This window comes from Rhea americana, unplaced genomic scaffold (genome assembly GCF_003343005.1).
Source record: "Rhea americana isolate MKP2758 unplaced genomic scaffold, rheAme1 scaffold_17, whole genome shotgun sequence".
Lineage (NCBI taxonomy): Eukaryota > Metazoa > Chordata > Aves > Rheiformes > Rheidae > Rhea > Rhea americana.
In genome coordinates this window covers 4,609,716-4,630,958 of record NW_028185816.1, presented here as the reverse complement: position 1 = coordinate 4,630,958, position 21,243 = coordinate 4,609,716, and the positions used below count along the sequence as shown (strand labels likewise).

General features: G+C 33.0%; 1 protein-coding gene across 1 annotated transcript in view; it reads left to right on the top strand.

Moving 5' to 3' along the window:
* ANO3 (anoctamin 3) overlaps positions 1-21,243 on the top strand; it is a 139,469-nt gene that overhangs the window by 66,341 nt on the left and 51,885 nt on the right. Inside the window, exons 5-10 of the mRNA XM_085300894.1 lie at positions 5,316-5,474; positions 7,670-7,770; positions 12,475-12,519; positions 17,651-17,782; positions 19,136-19,242; positions 20,617-20,672. Coding sequence (XP_085157020.1) covers positions 5,316-5,474; positions 7,670-7,770; positions 12,475-12,519; positions 17,651-17,782; positions 19,136-19,242; positions 20,617-20,672 — 600 coding nt within the window. The remainder of the gene's footprint in view (positions 1-5,315; positions 5,475-7,669; positions 7,771-12,474; positions 12,520-17,650; positions 17,783-19,135; positions 19,243-20,616; positions 20,673-21,243) is intronic.

Below are 21,243 nucleotides of genomic sequence, written 5' to 3'. Positions count from 1 at the left end.
TAKTAAGTTAGAGTAAATTAATGTATTTATTACATTATTTATGTATTTATTAAATAAATACATGTAGAATCTAATAATAAAGTTTTTTCTAGGCTAAATTTCTCACTGAAATGATTAGAATTTTCACCTAACTAAAAGTTTCTGGGTCACTGTTCAAAGCAGAGTCAATAATGAGAAGTATAATGATAATTTAAGACTGATCAGGTGCCCTTTTTTTTATTAATCACAATGGAGAAAATAACACAAGAAGAATACAAGCAGCTATAGACTATTTCAATGATTTAGTCAGATGAGTAATGTTTTAAGTTGTGAGATAATATCTATATTCTCTGCATTTATATTTTACATTAATAGATAATATCTGAGTGTAGTTAATTGTAAAGTTTAGTAAGAAGATATGTTATTTGTTTGTGGAACTGTAGCTGTGGAACATCAAATAAAGCTAATTGGGCCTGAATTCAAAGCAAAGAAAAGGAGGTGGTTCCTCCAAAAATGATGTGTGTATCTCCTTGTCAAAGGTGTTATGAAAAATGAAAGATTTTATGGATTCAGGAGCAGAGTCAAAGGATGAACAGTTATGGAAGAGAAAGTCATTAAAGTTACCAGATATATAGAACCTTGATCTGAAATAGCTGAATATTGGGCTAGTGCTAGATGGTAATATTATATGTATTTCCTAGTATGTGCTCTTTCCTAGGCAAGCTTCTTTCTGTAGCTTGTATTTATAATCAAATTATAAAGAAATTTTCATACTGATTTGAAGGTACTCAATGTTTTGCTGTCACAATTTAGGGTCTAAACATTTGGACTAGTCAATGGGAATGTCCTTACTGATTTCATCACCATTTTGCCCAGTGTAACAGTATTTGTTGAGCCGTTTATAGAAATACAGTTATACATACTAGATAAGGCTGCAATATGGAGTAAATGCTTGGGAAGAGAAAAAAGAGGAAGAATTTTAGACCTTACCATAGCATCACWTGTGAACCAGAAGACTAGGAATTAGAGAAAAAGAGTGAGTAGACAGCACTGTGAGGCACTCTGTCTACATTTAGATACCTCATGGTTTCACATATATTTGAATAATGTGATGTATAAATCCCCCATCCATAAGCAAATATATAAGCATTTGAAGATAAATAAGTAAATAAATATGTAGAAACTTTATCAAGCTTTAAGTATTTGCTGGTTTGTTAGCCTTGTTGAGGCTTGTTGAATGCTGAGATCAGACTTCTAAATGGGGTTTTGGTTGAATTAACTTCTGACTTAACTAGTACCTATTACTCATTAAGGGATTGAAACATAATATACACTTAGACTCACGTGACAGGGAATAACTTGGAGCTGATGCAGTCTTTTCAAATCTTGATTTTTTTAATTGAATATTTGGGCATTTTGTATTTGTATGCTTCTACCCCCTCTCCTTGCCCCCAAAACTGTCACTTCTAGAGTCATGCTGTAGTGTGAGGATGGACATTCTTTACCTCTAGTCCTTCCCAAAATAAAATATATATATATATATATTTCTCAGGGATCAGTAATGTAAAAACAACCCTCCCACACCACTAGATTATAGTTAAATTATGCATATATTTTGTTTTATTTATGTACATTTTAAGGCATGCTTTAGTTTAATATTCTCAGAATATTTGATTTCTAACCGATTAGACCTGGCAGTATTACTTTGCTGAACTTGCTGTATTTTAGCAGTCACCTCGGGTAACCTAAGTAACTGTGAAAGTTTCAGATTTTACTATTTTTCTTTCTCTACAGATTGATTATACTTGCAGTCAGGAGCTTAATTAAGTTTTCTGCTTTTTTTATTTATTTCTTAACAAACTTTAAAGTGGGAACTCAGCAACAAAGATTTTAATTAACATTAAAACTAGTCTGTGATTTGTTTAATTATAAAGCTAAATTATATAAATCATTTTTAAGTGAAGCTTCTCACAAGTATGCAGTGTCTGGCAAAAAAAGATTAATGTAATATAATGTCATTATTTTTTCAATCACTTCCAAAGTTTGCTAATGGTTGTGTTTTAATGAAATGCACCAAACTTGAGGCCTACCATACCGTGTCATTTATTTTTRTATACTTCTGAAAGCGGCTTGATGTTTCGGGAATTGTTACAGTTCATTTTACTAGAATGTCTTTTGCTATATATCAGTTGAAATGTTGGCATAAGTTTCATCTACTGTGCGGAATGCAGGCTGAAATATGTGGAGCTAGAGTATTTATAATTTCTGTGAATTGTTCTATTTAAACTAATTGGAGAGAAGAGACCTGTTAAACCTGTTAAAGAGACCTGTTCCCACTTTGTAAAAAGGACATTGCTTATTAATTAGAATCTGAAAAATAATTTCTTGAAACATTGCTCCRTAAATCAAAGGAAATTCTATTTATACCAGATTTGGATAGAAATTTTAAGTCTATTATTCTTTTTATTTTATAAATTTGCCAAATATTCACACTATATTTTGTTTGACTTTTTTGCTTGAGCGAAAGCTTCTTTTCCTAGGTCTTGTGTATACTATAAACTTTAGCTGAATGATAATGTCAGTATTTTGAATTTCACACCGTGTCATACTTTGAAGCAGTGTCTAATGTTGTTGTTATTTGTTATAAAAATTGCAAGCTATGAAACAACYGAAAAATGAAGGCAAAGAATTGCCATAGATCCAAAGGGGAAAAGCTTCAGGTAGTATTTTATTCTGAAGCAAATCAATATTATGATTCTGCATTACATAACACATTTTGAGTGAGGGAAATGCTTCACAGCTGCAGTACACAAATAGATACAATTTGGAGTTCTTGTGTTTAAAGATTTGGGGAAAAAACCATGAAGTTAGTGTTGACTTTGAAAGCTGCACTATACAGCRATATTCCAAAAGGAATTTCCCAACCAAAACATTAATATGTTTTCCTATATGTTTCTGATGATAGGAAAGCTGATCAGATTGGTATTGTTTCAGAAGATCTGAGTAAGAGGGAAAGAAAGATGAAGAGGATTAGAGAAATATGAATGCTGATCAGTGCTTTTAATACATGTTTAGCAGATGAAACCAGATGGGAGTAAGCATTTTGAAAAAAATATTCTTTCTGATGCTTTTCTCCTCCACTCTGTTGAAAAAAAGGTGAAAGAATGAATCAGAGATTGTTACTGGCCCACAACAGCAGATGAATAATAAATGTACTTTTGGCTGAATGCCGAAAAGCTTGATTCACTGTACATTTATCTCTGTTTATGGTAACTTACCTCCTGTATAAAAGACCCAGCAGTGTGAGGTGCTGTTAGTGCTCAGCACACCCTGACTCATACATATTACCGAAAGTGCAGCTCCCTGTTCTTCCTACTCATTATGGAGTTCCTTCAGATCAACCAAAAAACACCTCAACCACCAGATAAATAATTTTATTAGCAGAGATATTCCTGCTAGTATATGGGAAGAGCATGGCTCCAGAATTACACTCATGTGAAACTACAGTTGCATGAAAGTGAATCAGGCCTAAAATCAATATAAGTGTAGTTCTGGTTCACTGCATAACTGTGGTAAGTGGCTTTTATCAATCTGTGCATCTGTAAGAATAAGGTAACAATTCTCTGAAAGTGGTCTGAGATACACAGATTTGCAAACCTCTCTCTACTGACAATGCAGACCATTAATATTTATTGGATATTAAACCCAAAGAATTCTGTTAAGAGTCTAGGCATTTGAGGGCCTATTTGCATACTGTTGCTAGTCTGAGAAAAATAGTTCTTAATTCACTCTGCTGTTGCAATAAAGCCTCTTTGCAAGACAGAAGAGGAGCAGTTATCAATATTTACAATCAATCTTTATCARTATAAGTACTATTGGATGTAACTCCAAATACTAAATAGTTTATATCCAATATCTCAAATAGCATGCAAGTTTTAGAAATTTATCCTAAATAATACATAATAAGGCATGATTAGACTTTTAGTCACATATAAGTATGTTACACTTAAAACTAGTGCACTTGTTGCAGAGAGTTTGAGTTAAAAATCAGTGCCACATTCTGCAGAATATAGCTTCACAGTTTACCTTTGCAGATTTCAAATCTTCGTAGTCTGACACTAGTTGATAATAGTCACTGTCTTTTCTGAATCATTTAAAACACAGTGCAAAAATAGCTTTCAGTAGCAGCATGTAAAGTGCGCTTTCCCATAAGAGAATTCCTTTTGTTTACAAGCGTGGTGAGAAGGAACTAGACAAGATTTAAGCATTGCAAATACGGTTTGAAAAGCACTTGAACCTGAGCATCCAGGAAAACATTCAGATCAAAAGTGTTTCTTAATTTTTTTTTAATGATTTCCCTCTTTTGCAGAATGTTTACRAATAATTGTTCTATAAAATTTGCCTAGGTACAAAGCTGGGAACTTGGTTTAATTTACCTGATTTTAGATTTCAAAAATTCCTACTGGAAAGTAAGGATTAATTCTTTTGAACTAATACTGTAATTTTGATTTTGATTCCTCAGAAGTCTTCCTCTCTCCTCTTTTAACCATCCATAGGGACATTACAGAGGTGTTATTTCTTAATTAGGTCAGGCTCATTCCTAAAAGCAGCAATGTAAATGAGTCATCCTACTCATAGGAAAAAATGCCCATGGCTTTCCTCCCATGCCTATTTTCACTGTTGAGGTCTAACACTGCATTTCTTGTAATTATATCATTCTTGTGGTATCTTTTTTACCACATAACTCTGAAAGACTAAGTATCAGTGAAAAAAGGATTAATAATACCCTGCCATTGTGTGTGGCTTTAGATAAAGTCAGAAAAGTTTTTTAACTCATMATGGATTCCAATGTTAATTATTTACTTATACCAAACACTTGCTTTGTGGCTGGTGAAGAACTGTCTTCCAGCCTCGGACTTACATTCTCTTCGCAAAATGCTAGCAAAAACATTCATAATGCTTCCTTCCTCACCCAATGAAACAGTAAATATTGAGTTCAGCTTATCTGTACAGCACTTCTGCTGCTGCCTGTGCAGTAAAGGCAGGAGTTCCTGTTTATAAATACGCTTACTTAATTTCAAGGCTTTCTCACCACTGAAAATAATTAGAATATGGCTACCATGGATTCATTTTATTTTATATTAACTAATTTGAAATCCTGAGCAACTGATGCATAAGAAATTGCATGTTCTTGTGGCTCATTCTTTGTATATTTATCCTTTAGAGATGTGGATATTTTTGTGCCTTAGAAAATGCTTCATTATATGGAATTCATGATGGGACTGTTTGTTTTGGGGAATGCCATATTTAGCATATGTTTATTTTATTGTCTCCAGACTGAAATGAATGCCATGGCATCATCAGGCCTCTTCTTCAAAGATGGCAAGAAACGCATTGATTACATCTTGGTCTACAAAAAGTCAAGTCTACAGGTAGAGAAAAGAAGCACATTTGAGAAGAATTTGAGAGCAGAAGGCTTAATGTTAGAACGAGAGGTCAGTCTTGTAGTTTGTAGTGTAAAACAGTCTTTGCAATCCTGTCATACGCTGTTGAATTTTTAAAAGATTACTGACATTGTACCAGTCTCTCTGTTCAGGCTGATTCTTCCTWTATGTTATATTTTCTACCAAGCCAGTTTGGGCTGATTTTTCACAATCTTTCATTTGATGCTTATTTATTTGATGCTTATAGAAGTCATCTAACATAAAGCTATAGCAATTTAATGATAAATTTGGCTAAACTCTACTCAGAACTGATATAACTCCACCTGGCACTCATGAGTCTTTTGAAATTGCAGCTGAGATGTTGCCCGTTACAATGTTGCGGTCTCAGAAAGCCTGCTTTTGTCAAAGTGCTTCTCTAAAGGAATTTTTCTGTGTTGTTTGGCTGAAGGGGAGTTTGAAGTGATTCACCATAGAATTAACTGTATTTGTTTAATACTATTAAATAAACAATAATGGTTGTTTAACAATACATGTTTAAAATGCTATGTGTGCAGCCTATTACTTTAATATTGTTAAAAACAAAATTAAAATTTATGATTATTCAAGCTTTCACTGTTAAACTGTTTTTAATAGACACTGAAAAATTTGATATTAAGAGATTTTTTTTTCTTAAAAGCTAGAAGAGGATGATTTTGTCTGCTTGTCTCTGATCTGATATAGTCTGCTTTACCAAAATTCCACACTAGTACCTCTTCAAGGCTTCTAATATGGTTACTTAGATTAAAGAGATGAATTAATTCTATCAGGGTGCTCACAGTCAATCTTTCAAATAAATATTTAAAAAGGTGCTATTTGCATTGRCGTAAAAATGTAAAGAATTATGTCTTCGATTGCATTTTCTTTTCAATGCCCCTGCTGTACAGTACTTTGTACGTTGCTCTGTACTGCAGTGGGTGGATTTTTAGGAATTTTCAGCTGTCTTCTATAAAATGATGGACAAATACTTTATTTATTCTTCTAGAACTGTCCATAAAAATTGTTAAATTGTTGCTCTTGTGATTGGGACATTGATAACAACAGTATTGATATAAATAAAGGAAATCAGAGTAAGGAAAATAGCCATGGATTTTTGCTGTTTGAATAATTATTTACAAAATAGGCTTTAGTCTATTCTGAAGTAAGTTCCTATACTTAATGTATCTTTCGTTATTTGTATTCTTCAACTTAGTAGAATTAGATTCCATGTTCAGTGATAAAACAATCAGGTTTTAACTGTGTCATTCTTGCAAGTATTAGCTTATAATATAGCATGTAGGATATTCATAAATAACTGACTATGTTACAGTGTTTTCAGATTTTTCATTTAAAGTTTTTAAAATTGTTTGAAGCCTAAGTGGAGAAGCCAAAAAAAACTTTGAGGACATTTATTGAAATCAGRACAATTCAACTAGACTAATTCATAATTATTGATATTTTAGAAAATATATGTTTTTATAAGTTCAGAATTCTGTTTATATTTCAGAGAGTTATCCTGGGTAGGAAGTGTTTTAAATCTGGCATACCTTGGTGTGCAATTGTCTTCTAGTAGCATTCTTTTTTTCCACATCTTTTGAGAAAATTAAAATCCTAGAAGCACTATTGCAGAAGTGTGAAATGACTTTATGGAATTATTAGGTAGATACATTGTGGATATTTTAAATGTTATTAACTCTTTAATTAAAGTTTGTTTTATCTTCCTTGACTAAAGCTTGCATTACTCAAGTGTTTTGGGWGGCTTTAATCACATTTAACTCAACCAGAATGTTTGTTTATAAAAGCCCAAGCAAATACATCTGGGGAAATAATTTGAGGTGGAAGTAGTAGAGATAAATATAGGAACGGCGCCATTCTCCTTAAACAGGACACACAATGATCTTGAAACGGCTCACCCAGTATGATATTGAGGGATTAAAGAATGCACACATTTAATTCATGGCAAAATTACTGCATAGAGCCTTTTTGTACTTCTGTTGGAGTCACGAGCAAAAATCTGCCTACAAATACSTTTTGACAGTTGTTAATATCTCAGTGTTGGGGGGGGGGGAGTTATTAATTTTCTTCTGTTTGGCTTAGTGGACTTGCAGTATTTTCAGACCTGCATGGGCATTTGGGGCCTAAAAGCAGATTCTGAAGAATGATTTTAGAAAACTGAATACTGCATGGGATTGACTTACTAATATATATTTATTTATTACTACTCATTGCAGCCAGCTGTTACAAGCAGTGATATAATGTTTGTTAAAATTCACTGTCCATGGGAGACATTGTGCAAGTATGCAGAAAGAATGAACATCAGGATGCCTTTCAGGTATTGTGGAAACTATTTTAAGAAACTTCTAATTCAATGTTTGGTATTTAAAATATATTACTTACCTTAAGGCTAAAATGCAGTCCCCTCATTGCATTGAACCAGGCATGTTCTGTAGATGGTAAGGAGAGAGAAGAGGGAGAGGCAAAAAATACTCAGTGTTCTATTCACATTTACCTGTAGTATTCATTTTCAAGCTTAATTCCAGGTCAAATCAAGTATATACCGGTGGAACCTACTGTTAATAGTTCACACACCATTTTGAATCTCTGTAACAGTATTTCAGATATTATCCATCTGAGGTGAAGTATTTTTCATTGTAAAAGGTTGATATTTCTGAAGTCTTATCCAAAGGCCAGTGAAATGACAGAAATAGCTAATGTTTTATGTGTCTCCAATATAACATACTGGCAAACTTTGGAGAAAATGAGATCTCTTGAGTTCTTGGTCCTTCACTTTCCTCTTGTAGTTAATGAACTCCTGAAGTGGGCTCTTTGCCTGTATGCTAAACATTCATTATTTACAAATCCTATCATTTCTSTTTTTGCAGTAAATGTCATAGACAAGTTAATATCTCTTGTAATATTGCATAGTTTTTTACAGGAGAAAATGTCCGTTTTCCACTCCAGTAATTGTATCTTTCCAGAGAGAGAAGAGCTTTCTTGTTTTCTTTCTACCTTATCAGAAGTTAAACTGGTAATCAGATGACAATGCTGTGTGTGACTCATGGAGAACACCGTTACAGCACTCGTTTCTCATTTAAGCTGTCAAAAGCTCTTTCTTTCATGTCCCTGCTGATTTCAGCTATCACAGTGCAGCTCTTTCATTGGTCCAAAGCCAGAAAGTCAGGCATTCTGAAGCATCCTTAGCTCAAAACTAGCTTTAAATATTCATTTCTGTCCTGAGTTTTCACATCATCCAATTAAGCCTTCAAATTCCTTTCCATAAAAAATATTTTCTGTAACAGTCATATTCTTTATATTTAAAATTATAATCGTAAAGTGCTATTTGAACTTCTCTAGTTTGAATAACTTATTGTCTACATTTTAAATACAGAAGAGTTTCTGTGTGTGTATACCTACATACATAAACATTCTAAATTACAAAAAATCATTCCTTCCCACTTTAATGATTGAAGTCACAACATTGGTAAATTTTAGAAGTGGTTTGAATCCTTCATCATTTTAGTAACTTCACAGATCAGTAGTTCACTTCAGATAAAACTAGCCAACGTTTACAACTTTTGAAAAAGAAATGGCAACTTTTTTAGTTTATAATAAGAACTGGTGATAATGTGACACTAACTTGACACTTAACTAAAGTGCACATTTGTGGAGTCACTGGCTTATTCACATGGAAGATAATGCACACAAAACTGCTGCCTGTATTGTACATGATAAAAGCAAACTCTTAATAAACTTTCCTATGAATACAAAAATTATGAATGATAATTTTCACACTTTTGGGAGAGTATTGAACATCTTAGGATATCACTTTAAAACTTTTATAATGTGAAAGAGCTGTTTTTTTAATGTGCRTATTAATAGGTACCAGTTCCTATCAATAGGTATCAATATCAATAGATTTTGATGTAGATAGATCTTTATAGGTATTAATTCCTATTGACAGATATCGATGTCCATGTCAGTGCTACTTGTTTAAGGGTCTGGATAAGCAGAAGAAATTGGGCAGAAGACAGTGATGACAGCCTACCAGAAACTCACCTTGAGGGAATCATAATAATGTCTGAGTTACTTTAGAGCATCCCCTTTTCTTGAACAATCTAGACTAGAGAAACATCTGGTTTTATAGAAGAGCAGGTACCGTAAACTGTTTTTTTGGAAATGAGGTTCTTAGAATGGTCAGCATGAGGAATACTTACAAAATTCCCCCCTTGTTCAGAATGTGTTCTTTCCAGTTAGGCATTTTATCTTTTCAATAATAACCATTTTTTTTAATAGAAAAGTAATAAAATTTCCTTTAACAGTCCCCCAAACAGGTTCTCGTTTCTCTAAACTGTGGGATTTGATTGGTAAAACCAAATGTGAAACATGATGTTCTACTCTGCCTCTGAAGTCTTCTCTGATGAGCTAGAATAAGAAACAGAGCAATATAACGATAAACATTTTTGTGAATAATTATTTGTCTGTTCACTTATTAAGCTCATGCTCGTTTTGTGAGACAGCATTTTAGAATGTATGTTAAGGTGGATCTTTTAAAATCAAGCAATCTATACCTTATGATCAATTTAGGCACAAAGTATCCATTAACTTAGAATGAGGTCTGACTCATAAATATTTGCCATAAATACAAAGATCTGAGCCCATCTTATACTATCTCAATTAAATATCTTTTCTAACCCTTACTATTGTCCTGTCTAACAGTTAATAAGCTTTTGGTTGTTTGTGCTGTCTTGCTTAAATTTTTCTTAAATCAAAAGTAAATAATAAAACATGTTTGCTTGCAAATGCAAGCTAGTATACTGGTACCTTTATTTGAGCCTAATTATATAATTAGGTACTTTATTTGGAAGGTATCAAAATCATGATTATTTATTATATCATTAATTGACATGTCAAGATTTCTCTTTTTCCAATATATCTGATCCATGTTTCTTTGTTTCTGGTCTTTATTTCACTCCACGCATTTCAGATACACAACAAGTAGATAAAAATGCTAAATTGTCCTGCTGCATTCTGTTACTAGCTCTAATGCAGAATAAAACACATTGTTTTGGCAGGAAAAGAGTTCACTGCCCAGCTCTCCTCCTCTAGCAGAACTGTGAGAAATACAAAATCTCTGATGATTTCTTTTTCTCTTTAAAAAGAAATTTTCACAGGAATGAAAATAAAATTACAATCTAAGACTGTGCATGTTTCAAATTGACTATTCTTTTATTCCTCTACTTAAAAAATAAATAAATAAATAAATAGAAGTAGTTTATTTTGAACATGGGGTAGACATACCAGATTAGAACAAAGGTCCATCTTGCCTGAGCATGCTGCCTTTGTCTGCAACCAATCTAAAAGGTTCAATACAAAAGCAGAGCAAATTTAGAGCACTGCTTCACAATGCCTTCTCTGTTTCCTGAAGTCTGTGGTTTCCAGATTTCCTGAGACAGAAGTCTCGTCTTCATCTTTGTTTTTGTTAGGCCTGATGGACTTTACGTGGATGGAAGAACAGCTGTGCAGTTTTGTCGTGACATTCTGTAACAATGCATTTTATAAGTTAGCTATGGGCTCTGTAGAAAGCACTGCTTTCTGTTTAAATCTTGAGCTTATTTATWTAAATCAAACCTTTCTAAACTACATGGCACGTATTGTTTTTCTGAAATAACTACGTTTTCCATTCAGTGGAGAGAGGATGCTCAAATTGTACAACTATCCCATAATTACAATGGACTAGCATTGTTATTTCCCAAGAACAGGTTATTTTTCTGGTCTGTGTCTGATTTATCAGTGGCTTCTAACTCTCCATTTTAAGGTTCTCGTAACATTATTACTTTAATGTTCCTTTATGAATCTCAAATACACTCCAGATGAGCAGTTTCAGATCTTGTTAACTATGAGTTCTTTTTTCCATGGTTATAGGTTAAAAAGTTATCATCTGATGGAGACTTCATTTACTTAGGATCCAGAGCTGAAGTACCATTTTTATGTGCTAGAATGAAGCAAGGGGAGGAGTGAAGTAAACATTGAGTGAAAAACAATGTTAGGTCTTTATATGGAAGTAACTAAATAAGCTTGTTTTAGTTTCTCAAAAATTAACCATGCAGAAGTAGAAAGGATTTAAGTAAATTTAAGTAAAAGTTGAGCTAAGTGAGGAACTAAGTCCGTGGTGCTGAACACCATTGACTCCAGATGAGTGCTATGATAAAGATATAGATATCTTGAGGAATGTGAAGGATCTAGGCCTCAAACATTTGCAGAGCTGAAATGTGATGTGAAATGATAGAGGAAGGCAAGAACTCACTAGGTAAAACTAGACATGCAAAATACTGTATTGTAACAAATATGTCTCTATGCTTTTGAAAGTAACTGTTCTCTGGAACAATTCACTGAACTTCACTGAAAATTTCTGGTCTTGTTTCTTTGAAGTTACTGTGACCAATGAAGGGTAGTGAGAAAAGAACTATAAAATAAAACTGATTGTTTCAGGTAATGTTCTTAGATTTTTAAGGACATGTAATGCTCTTCAAGCAAAATGTCAAGGGGAATTGRTGAAATACATGGAGAATGATGATATTTTGTACAATATCTAATAGCATTAAATATTAAGTAGTCATGGTATTTAATATATAGAGTGCATATGATATTTAATAGCATGCAAGCCTCTGGTATTTCTTCTAAAATGAGTTAATGGAATACAGAAATGCTAAGAAAGATCACATGACATGAATACTAATGTGACAGCATTTGAACTCTATATCTAGAGGGTTTCTTGTGAATGAATTAGTGATTAGATAGGTATGTATTAAATCAAAAAATAAAATTCCAGTCAGGAACAATTTTCAAACTTGAAAATATGTGAAATCATAATGATGTAAAGACTTACTGTATTTCAATTGCATTTTTTAAATGTTTTTCACCTTTCTGTCTATGTAAATGCATGTTATAAAATGTCCARTTTTCTTTGATAATGTATATGTCCTTTTCAACTGTCTCTTACTTGATTATTCTCAGCTGATTTCTGCTATTCTTTCAGGAAAAAATGTTATTACACTGACTGGAGGAGCAAAACCATGGGCAGGTTGGTGGGTGATTTGCAGCTTCTAATTTTGTCAAATAGTCACCCCACTAAAGAAAATCCATTTTTGCAGTTGTAAATTTATCCAATAAACTTGGAAATCAGATTGTTTTCCTGAAAACTCAAAATATGTTAATTCAAAGTGCTAAAATATTCAGCTGTAACAAGATGCAGTACTATAAAGCTTTGCCAGTTCTTATTTTAGAAATGCAAAAATTTTCATGCCAGGGAAAAAAAATGGCCTTGTCTTGGCAGCAAGATTTAATACTGGAGCCATCTCTATAGTTACATCTTCGGTCGCTAAGATATGTTTCTTTAATGCTGAAGATACTTTTGAGTACATCATGTCTTATAGTCTAAGCTCTGGTGGTCACCTATTTGCCTAAGCAGTAACTTTTCTCATGCATGTCCTGTTGATCAGGACTAAATCAATGACATGTTGAAATCTGTTTTGAATTTTTATTTTAAAGCTGATGGAATAACTGCAGTGAAACATCTTTATCTCTCTAGGATTTAATGAGGTTGCATATGCACATCTGATAGATACTTCAGCCTGCCGTTAATATGAATATTTGAAGAGCATTCAATTACAGCGTAAATGCCCAAAGACTTCGTAATCTCCAGAATTTTATCCAGGATAGTATGAGAGGGCAAATATATGCAAACCTCACCTGTGGTGGCTGCTCTTGTTACTTGTTAACCAGGCAACGTGGTAGTGAGGCCAGAGGCGGCAGGCGAAAGGAGCCTGGAGAAATAAGGGAGCTAGAAATGGAGGAAGCTGTGAGCTGTAAATGCTCCCTATTGCTCTTGTAAAACATAATGATGTTGTGTAAATCCTAATGAACTGTGGAAGAGATATGAAAATTGTTACGTGAGGGAAATCTTCTGTAACAATTTTCTATCACAGGTTTTCTTGAGATGAATCCTGAGATGAGATTGCATATGATTTAAGTTCTCCTGTTGCTASTTTAGATTATCAAGAGTTCTCATCATTTCTCAGGAACAATTTATATAGTCTCAAGATACCAATTTGCAAGATTATCAGTTAACAAAAATAGACCAAAAACTGCTGAACAATAAAGTGAGAAAACTTTGTATACATATACTAACAAAATAGGTTAAAATAAAATAACTTACAAATTTACAACTGCATTTTTCCTCTTCCCAGTCATTCTCATGCTTGTTGCATTTTCTTTTGCTTCATAAAAATTTAAGTAGTAGGCATTGTAATGCAAAGGCAAAATAAAAGAGCTTTACTGCAAAATGGAGAATTTTATCTGTAATCCATCTGCTCAGTCCTTGATATTAAATACATTTATTTTCCTTATTTAGAAGCACAGGTGCCTGAAATAGGCAAATGAAACCACACAGCACCTGTGAACAAAGTGAAAAGTACTTTTAGTGCCAGATAAATAATTTTTGCATTTTAGACGAATGCAGTTATCTGTAATTTACCTTTTGAGAATTTGAAGATCTTTATTTTTCTGACTATTTTGTCTAGCACTTTAGAGAGTCCAGTGCACTAAGTAATAGTGTGAAAAAGAAGCTATTTCTAAATATGCAAGCTACCTCTAAAATTGCTAGCATACGCATCTCATCATTCCAACTTCTACTACTGTCATTGTTTCCTTGTTTCTTACAAGTTTTCATATTTCTGTGTTATTTAACAAATATCTCATTAATATTTCTAAATTAGTAAGTAGAGTATATAAAAGGATAAAGTATATGAGTATATGAGCTGTATTAAAAACATTGTATATCAAAGGTAAAACTTTTAATGAGTTTCTGTAATTTGAGAATATGTAGTAACATTGATATATTAGACTCCATTGTGACATGTACGCTTCTTTGAATTTATTGACATGTTTATATGGTAGAAGTATATATCCACAGATGTCCTTAAATAAGCCTGCAAAAGAGTATTAGGAATATGAACAGCCTGAAGGTAAATGTAGTGCTTATGGATTTCATATAATATGTCACTCACATGAGGCATCTGTGTGATATATCTCTGCTTATTTATTTATTTACATACTTTAAACAAAAAAGAAATTAAAATTGTGTACTGTGAACCTTGAATTGCAGTCATATGTCCAAACTGAATCATGTTGCACTCCTGAAAAGCTTTCAACTAATCTTTTCAAAGGCAAGAAAATACCAGAAAGTAGGACGTATAAGTAAAGAAGATACATATCAAAAATGCGTAGTCCAGGGTGCTTAAAATTATAACAATGCCAGCTAGAGGGCTTCAGTAAGAGCTTAGCTGAAGGAGCAGCCCAAGTCTTGCAGCACTGTTCTGCTGGGACTTTTGATCCCGTTGCATGAACTTCTGACTTCATTAGGGACTTCACCAGAGCAGATGCTTTTATTCAGTAGACTAAATGGAGTAGATCAGTTTAGAAATCCTTCTGAACTTCTGACCTAAAAAGCTGCTCTGATGGAGTAAGAATGCTAATGTGTAGTGCTATGGTTTAGTCAAAGATTGTGTGGAATTTGTTATCACTTTGAATGAAAGCTCCATGAAACTTCGGTTTCACCTCTAACTGTAAAATACAAGCTAAGAAAAGAGGTCTATTGTGCTGGGCTGTTTCTGTGCATGGGGAGATGTATTTTTCAGCTGAAATATTCTGTGCTATCTGAAGGCACTAAGCTTTGGAGTGATCCAATGATGTAATGAAAAAACAATCACATCTTAGGTAAAAAGCCTTTTTACTTCAGAATAAAAATCCCAAATGTCATGTGGATGTCATTTTTAATTTAGTCCAATGTTGTTACTTTGCGTGTTGAGGAGATGAGAGTTTTTTATACAGGGCTACTTTCTTTAGGATAAGAATCATCTACCAGGTTTTTAGATTTTTGGAGGGAAAAATAGTTAAGGCTTTTTTTTGTAAAAGCTTTTCTATAAACTCTAAAGGAATGTCTTAAAAAAAAAAGAAATCAGATGCATTGTTTTTCTTACATGTCATGTCTGCATATTTTTTTCATAAAAGAAAAGCATACTTTGTAGCTTTTAAAGAAATCAGCATCTGAGAAAAATGAAAAGAATAAAGTGCAAACTTTAATATAAAAAAAAAAGTGTAAAAATTGGTAATATGAGAGTTTCCTATGGCTCAACAAAAAAAAAAAAAAAAAAAAAAAAAAAAACAACTCAGGACAAAATATTGTTTGAACAAAGGATGCGGTTTTCTCTGTTTCAACTTTCTGAACATAGTTATATTCTTCGGCTCATAAAGCTTAATAAAAATAGAATTGTGTCCTTTAGGTGCAGTACCAGTTAAATACAGAATGTATACCAACACCTTGCTAATGTACAGTAAGAAAAAATTGATAATTTTATATCACATGTTACATTCAGTTACTATAGGAACCAAGCATAACTCATACAGTCAGCCTTTCCATTTTGTTTCATGTCTAGATATGATGTATGATTAGTTCTGTGTAATCAAAGAGTACACTTGCAAGATTTACTAGTACTTTTTCATAGAAGACATTGTTTTTTGCTGATTTGTAACTTAAAAGAAAGACAATGAGATTGAACTAAAATTTTCAGTTTTATCCTGGATAATCCTTTAACACTAAAAAAAAATCCTGAAGATAAAATCTTATAATGCAGAAAATATTTGTAGCATGCTGTTTATATTGTCATTAAAAAAATCTCAGAGATCCTGGTGAATCTACTTTTTCTGCTTGATTTCAGGATTACTTATAAATGCAAAGTTAAATGGAAATATAAAATTCTGATCCCACATTTGACTTAGATTTCTTTCTGACACTATTAAATAGAGGTAGGATTTTATTGGGTTTTTTTTTGTTGATCTTGAGAGGTACATTTTCACAAAAGTAGCTTGCTTATCTGAGTGCAACTTACTGCATCGTCACCTATTCTTAATTATAAAATGAACGTCTGTGCTTCTACTTAGCACAGAGAAGATTCACTTCAGATAAAAATCTGACACTGAAATGTTATGTATTTTGCAGAGATAAGATGTGTATGTTTGTGTGTCTTGCATACATATTCAGTAAAGCCAAATCACACTAAAAATAGTCTATAGCGAATGTTTTTCTAAAATCTATTTTTTTTTTCTGGATCTGTGACATGCTTCTGGTGTCATAATATAGCATTCTTGTAATATGAGACTTAGTCCTTAAATATCTACCTTTCATTGCAGTTCAGTATTAGGAAAATATAAGTCTTCGAGGAGTGCAAAATTGAAGTAATAAGAAGATAAATTCTAGCATTCCCTGTAAAATTAACTATACTATGCTGGATTTTTCCCTCTATAAAACCTGCCCTGAGATACTATTTAGGCAAATTGCCAGTGGAATGTTACCAGTGTTACCGCTATATAACATATACAGGAGTAAGGATACAAAAATTATGTTCTTGTGCATTATATTGAGGAAACTGCAGGAAACCTAGTCTAGTTTTTATTTAAAACTCTATGACAATTTCTATATAAAGCATCCTTTATAAAATATATACATTCACACACACACACACACACACACACACACACACACGTATATGAGTAGACTGTGTTCTAAGGTAATGTCAGCCAATAGATTTTGATGAAAATTTTGCAGGAGATTTTTTTGAAGCTCACAGTGATTTGGTTCAGAGAATTTGGTCCTGAGCAGTCTTTGATTTCTATAAAAAGAAAAAAAAAAAAAGAATTTAGTGTACGAGTTACCAGAGGAAGGAGGAGGAATTGTAGTTGTATTGTCCAGTGGAGCTAGAGGAAGTAATTAGATTCATGCCTGAGTAAGGCGTAAGTGTCCACAGTACTACCAAATGAACTACCTTGGAAAATGATTTTGTGACTTAATTAAAAAAGAAAAAAATCATTAACAGAGTTTTTCCTGTTGTCCCCATTTTTTTTCCTGGACTCAATACTGTAATACCATCTGAAACCGTAACCTCACCTAACTACAGGATGAATTGTGCTTCAGTAAATCAGATCACAAATCATTGCCCTTAAGTTTACTTTTTAACTCCTTATTTTGTTTTGGTTACTTAATGGGGAAAATTCCTGCTTTCATTACATTTGTAGTGTAGTGTTACTAAATAAGTTCTGATGGAAGTAGAAACAACATGCAGATGAGAACATGTAATTCTGATTTCTCATTTTCTCAGTTTGCAGAGGAATATGAGAGAACTGAAAAGTTGGTTGCCCAGAAATCCAATGAAGCTGGATAAGGAGGCCCTGCCTGATCTTGAGGAAACAGATTGCTACACAGCACCCTTTAGCCGTGCACGCATTCACCAGTAAGTGTTGGAACAGGAAATGCAGCACCAGAGCCCACAAGGATTTTTCATTCTCTCACTTCTTTTCAGCAAGTGCTGTACAGGCCACCATTAACAGATGGTCACTGGCAAGCACCCAGTGTCATATTCGATATATTCTATTGGTTTTCTCTTAAAGATAAAATTTACTCTCTGTTACTAAGTGTTTGACAGTCACTCAATAGTATAGTCAGACGAACGCTTGACTGAAAAAGCAACATAGCCTTTTTGATTAAGAAGTTTTTCTCTCATTTACATTAAAAAATGCAAGTAGTTGCTCAGCTTGCTTTACTTAATTACAAATTTTACTTAGACAAAACCTGAGACATCTGTTGAACTTGGGAAGACCTGGAGGCAAGCTAAAAACAATGACAATGGCTTTTTAATCAAATGCACATTTCAAAAACACTTTTTTCTCTGCAAGTATAAATATGTACATTGAAGAACAACACATATATGTTCAAATCAGTATGTTGATGATGATATAGTTTAACTGTGATATAATTTTCTTTAAGGACTGAAACAGTAAAAGACTTGAAATTTCTGGCAAATTCTTAGTTTTTAAATCATTTGGGGATAATTCTTTTAATACCAAAAAATCTACCTAAAGTAGATATGTAACATACGCTAGATAGGGTTTTCTTTTTGTCAGTAAAGTAGCAGTATATTAATGACCTGACTAGCRTAGAAAGACAGAATAATTGCCTTATAATCTTAATTTTGTCAGTAATTAGATGTATTACATTTAATCAATCATCTGTTTTTGGTATTACTTCTTAACCAACTCAGCTGAAGTAGGCAAAAGCTCCTATATGTCAGATTTTTGGCTTCCAGAATTTGAGCCATCTGGGAAAGGATGCTTTGTTTGGCTCCATCCTGGGATTCTCTAAGGAAGAGGGTTGTGAAGCTGCTACTCAAGTGTCTAGTGTGTGGAGATTTTCTTTTCCATGCTRTATAGCAGTCCTAATAGTTCTTTGACACAGACATATGCTGAATTCATCATTAAGATGTTTTAAGAATGATCACTACTTTTGAAGATTTGATTTGTGTTTTAGATTTATATCCAAAACAGAATTTATCTAAATGTTAAAAAAAAATTAGTTTTAGTTGCTGCGTTTTCCTCACAATAAATAATGATAATGAAATGATAATGAAGAATTTAATTATTTTTCCTGAGACCTGAGATGGGATGTAAGATCTTGTGTCTTGTATCTTGTGCAGTGACCTAGAAATGTAGAGATGCAATAAATCATTGTAAGAAGAAAGTACTGAGCCATTTTGTTTCAACACTTGTGCATTATTTTGAATATTAAAAACATTATCTTTTTTAAATAGTTTTACAATAAACAATAAAGACAGCTTCTTCAGCAACTCCACAAGAAGCAGAATAGTGCATCACATGCTACAGAGAACAAAGTATGAAGATGGAAAATCCAAAATGGGTGAGAATGCTGTATTCCTTTTCTTAACTTGAAACTATAAACATTTTTTAGCTTTACTTGCCTGGAAAGGTATCAGTTGAGTAAACTCAATAAATTTTACCATCCCCTTAAAATTCTTTATGCAGTTAACAATAGGATTGGCTGAACGTGACAACAAATTATTATATGATTCAGTGAAAAATTGACAACATTTTTTACCTAATATGTTYATTTTTAAATAAATCAGAGATAATGGTAACTTTGTGTGATAGAGAGCCATAACGAAGGTAATGTATACCTTAGATAGCTGAGGAGAGGTTTCTAGGAGTGGTCTTAGAAGTTCTGTTAGTTCACAGGGGCTCCAGTCCAACAGAATCAATCTGAGCTACACTTAGTTTAAGGTTTCCGTGAAGCTCAAAGATAGTTGACCTACCGACCAAATTCAGTCTATATTGACACTCCTATTACAGTACTGTTTTTCAGAAGCTCCAATTATTCATTTTCATTTGCAATTAAGATTTGTGCATGACTTCCAATTTTATTGCAGGAATTTAGTTAAGAATTGGATATACATATATACACACATACCTAAAGCTGTGTGTTTCTGATGGTGATGGAAATTACAGAAAGTCGTTGTCTGTGTTTCAGGAAGAAAAGTAGTAGTAAGAAACAAGGGTTCAAATCCAATCTCACTGAAACGGATAGCAGACTTCATTTTGAGATTAGTTTAGCGTAATTTTTGTTTTTAAATAGACACATCTGAAATCTTTCATGACAATTTATTTCCTAGGGAAGCTATTGGTTATATGTATCCTTTCAAAGGCTACTGCATTTTTTTTAACATTTATTTTTTAGGCTGATTATATAGCGGATTTGTCTTTAGGATGCCTAGGAGCTGAATCAAAATGCTCAAACCAGTATGGTGCAGAGCACATATCTTAGATGAACTCCTTCACCTGTGTTAAAAAATAGCAGATTAGGTGTAACCCTGCAGGTTACACCCTGCCTCTAGGATTGTTTGTCCACACCACTCTCTCCATATGCCAGATCATCTGGTCAGCCATAAAAAGTCTGTATCGTACRCTCTGATTAATGCAACATAAATGTAACTATGTTTTCACACTTGGTCTGGCATGAGCATCCAGCCATGAGAAGAAGGTTGAAGACACTAGCTTTAAGAAAGTCTCTCTAATTTGACAGAGCCAGAAATCTGGAGGGATCAGTAAGACCATTGTGAACAATTGGCTTTGCTTAGAGCTGATTACTGTTGTGTTTTACAGCATCCTGAGCTGCTAATATTAAGTAATGTTCTCAATACATAACTTGAAAATTAGCACCACTTGAAATCAAGCATACAAAAATTGATATGGGAACTAATGCATTTTTTCTTGTTAGGTATTAATAGGTTACTAAATAATGGAACATATGAAGCTGCATTTCCACCACATGAGGTAACCTGTTTAATTTTGTATTTTATATTTTATATATTTTATTTATTTATATATTTTATATTTTTCTTTGTATTTAAAATAAAGCTTATGTTAAAATTCTGATATCCTACTTGTTTTTAATTTTGTCTTGCAACTTATTTTACTATGTAATCTATTCAATCTTTTTTTTATAGTCTTAATTTGATATAGGCTTTTTAATTTTCTCTTACCTAAGGCATTGTACTAATATCCTGAAGCAGTTTCATACTGACCTAGAATATTATATTATGTTGATTTTTTATTAAATGGACATCACCTGTGGAGTTCTTAAAAAGAACATCAGTTATGCCATGTGCAAAATGTTCGATTTTTCTAACAGGCTGTGTCGTGAATCAAAGTTAGGGAAACTAGTTAATTATTTCCTGTTTGAGTGATTTCTGTGTAGTTGTGGATAACTTTTACTTGAAAATATCTTCAGTAGATTAAAGGCTACTGAAGTAAATGAAAGACTTGTCTTTGACTTCAGGGCTTTTCAGTCAGACCTTGTGTATTGAAAAGAGAGAAGCAAGACACACATCTTACTGTCATCTTA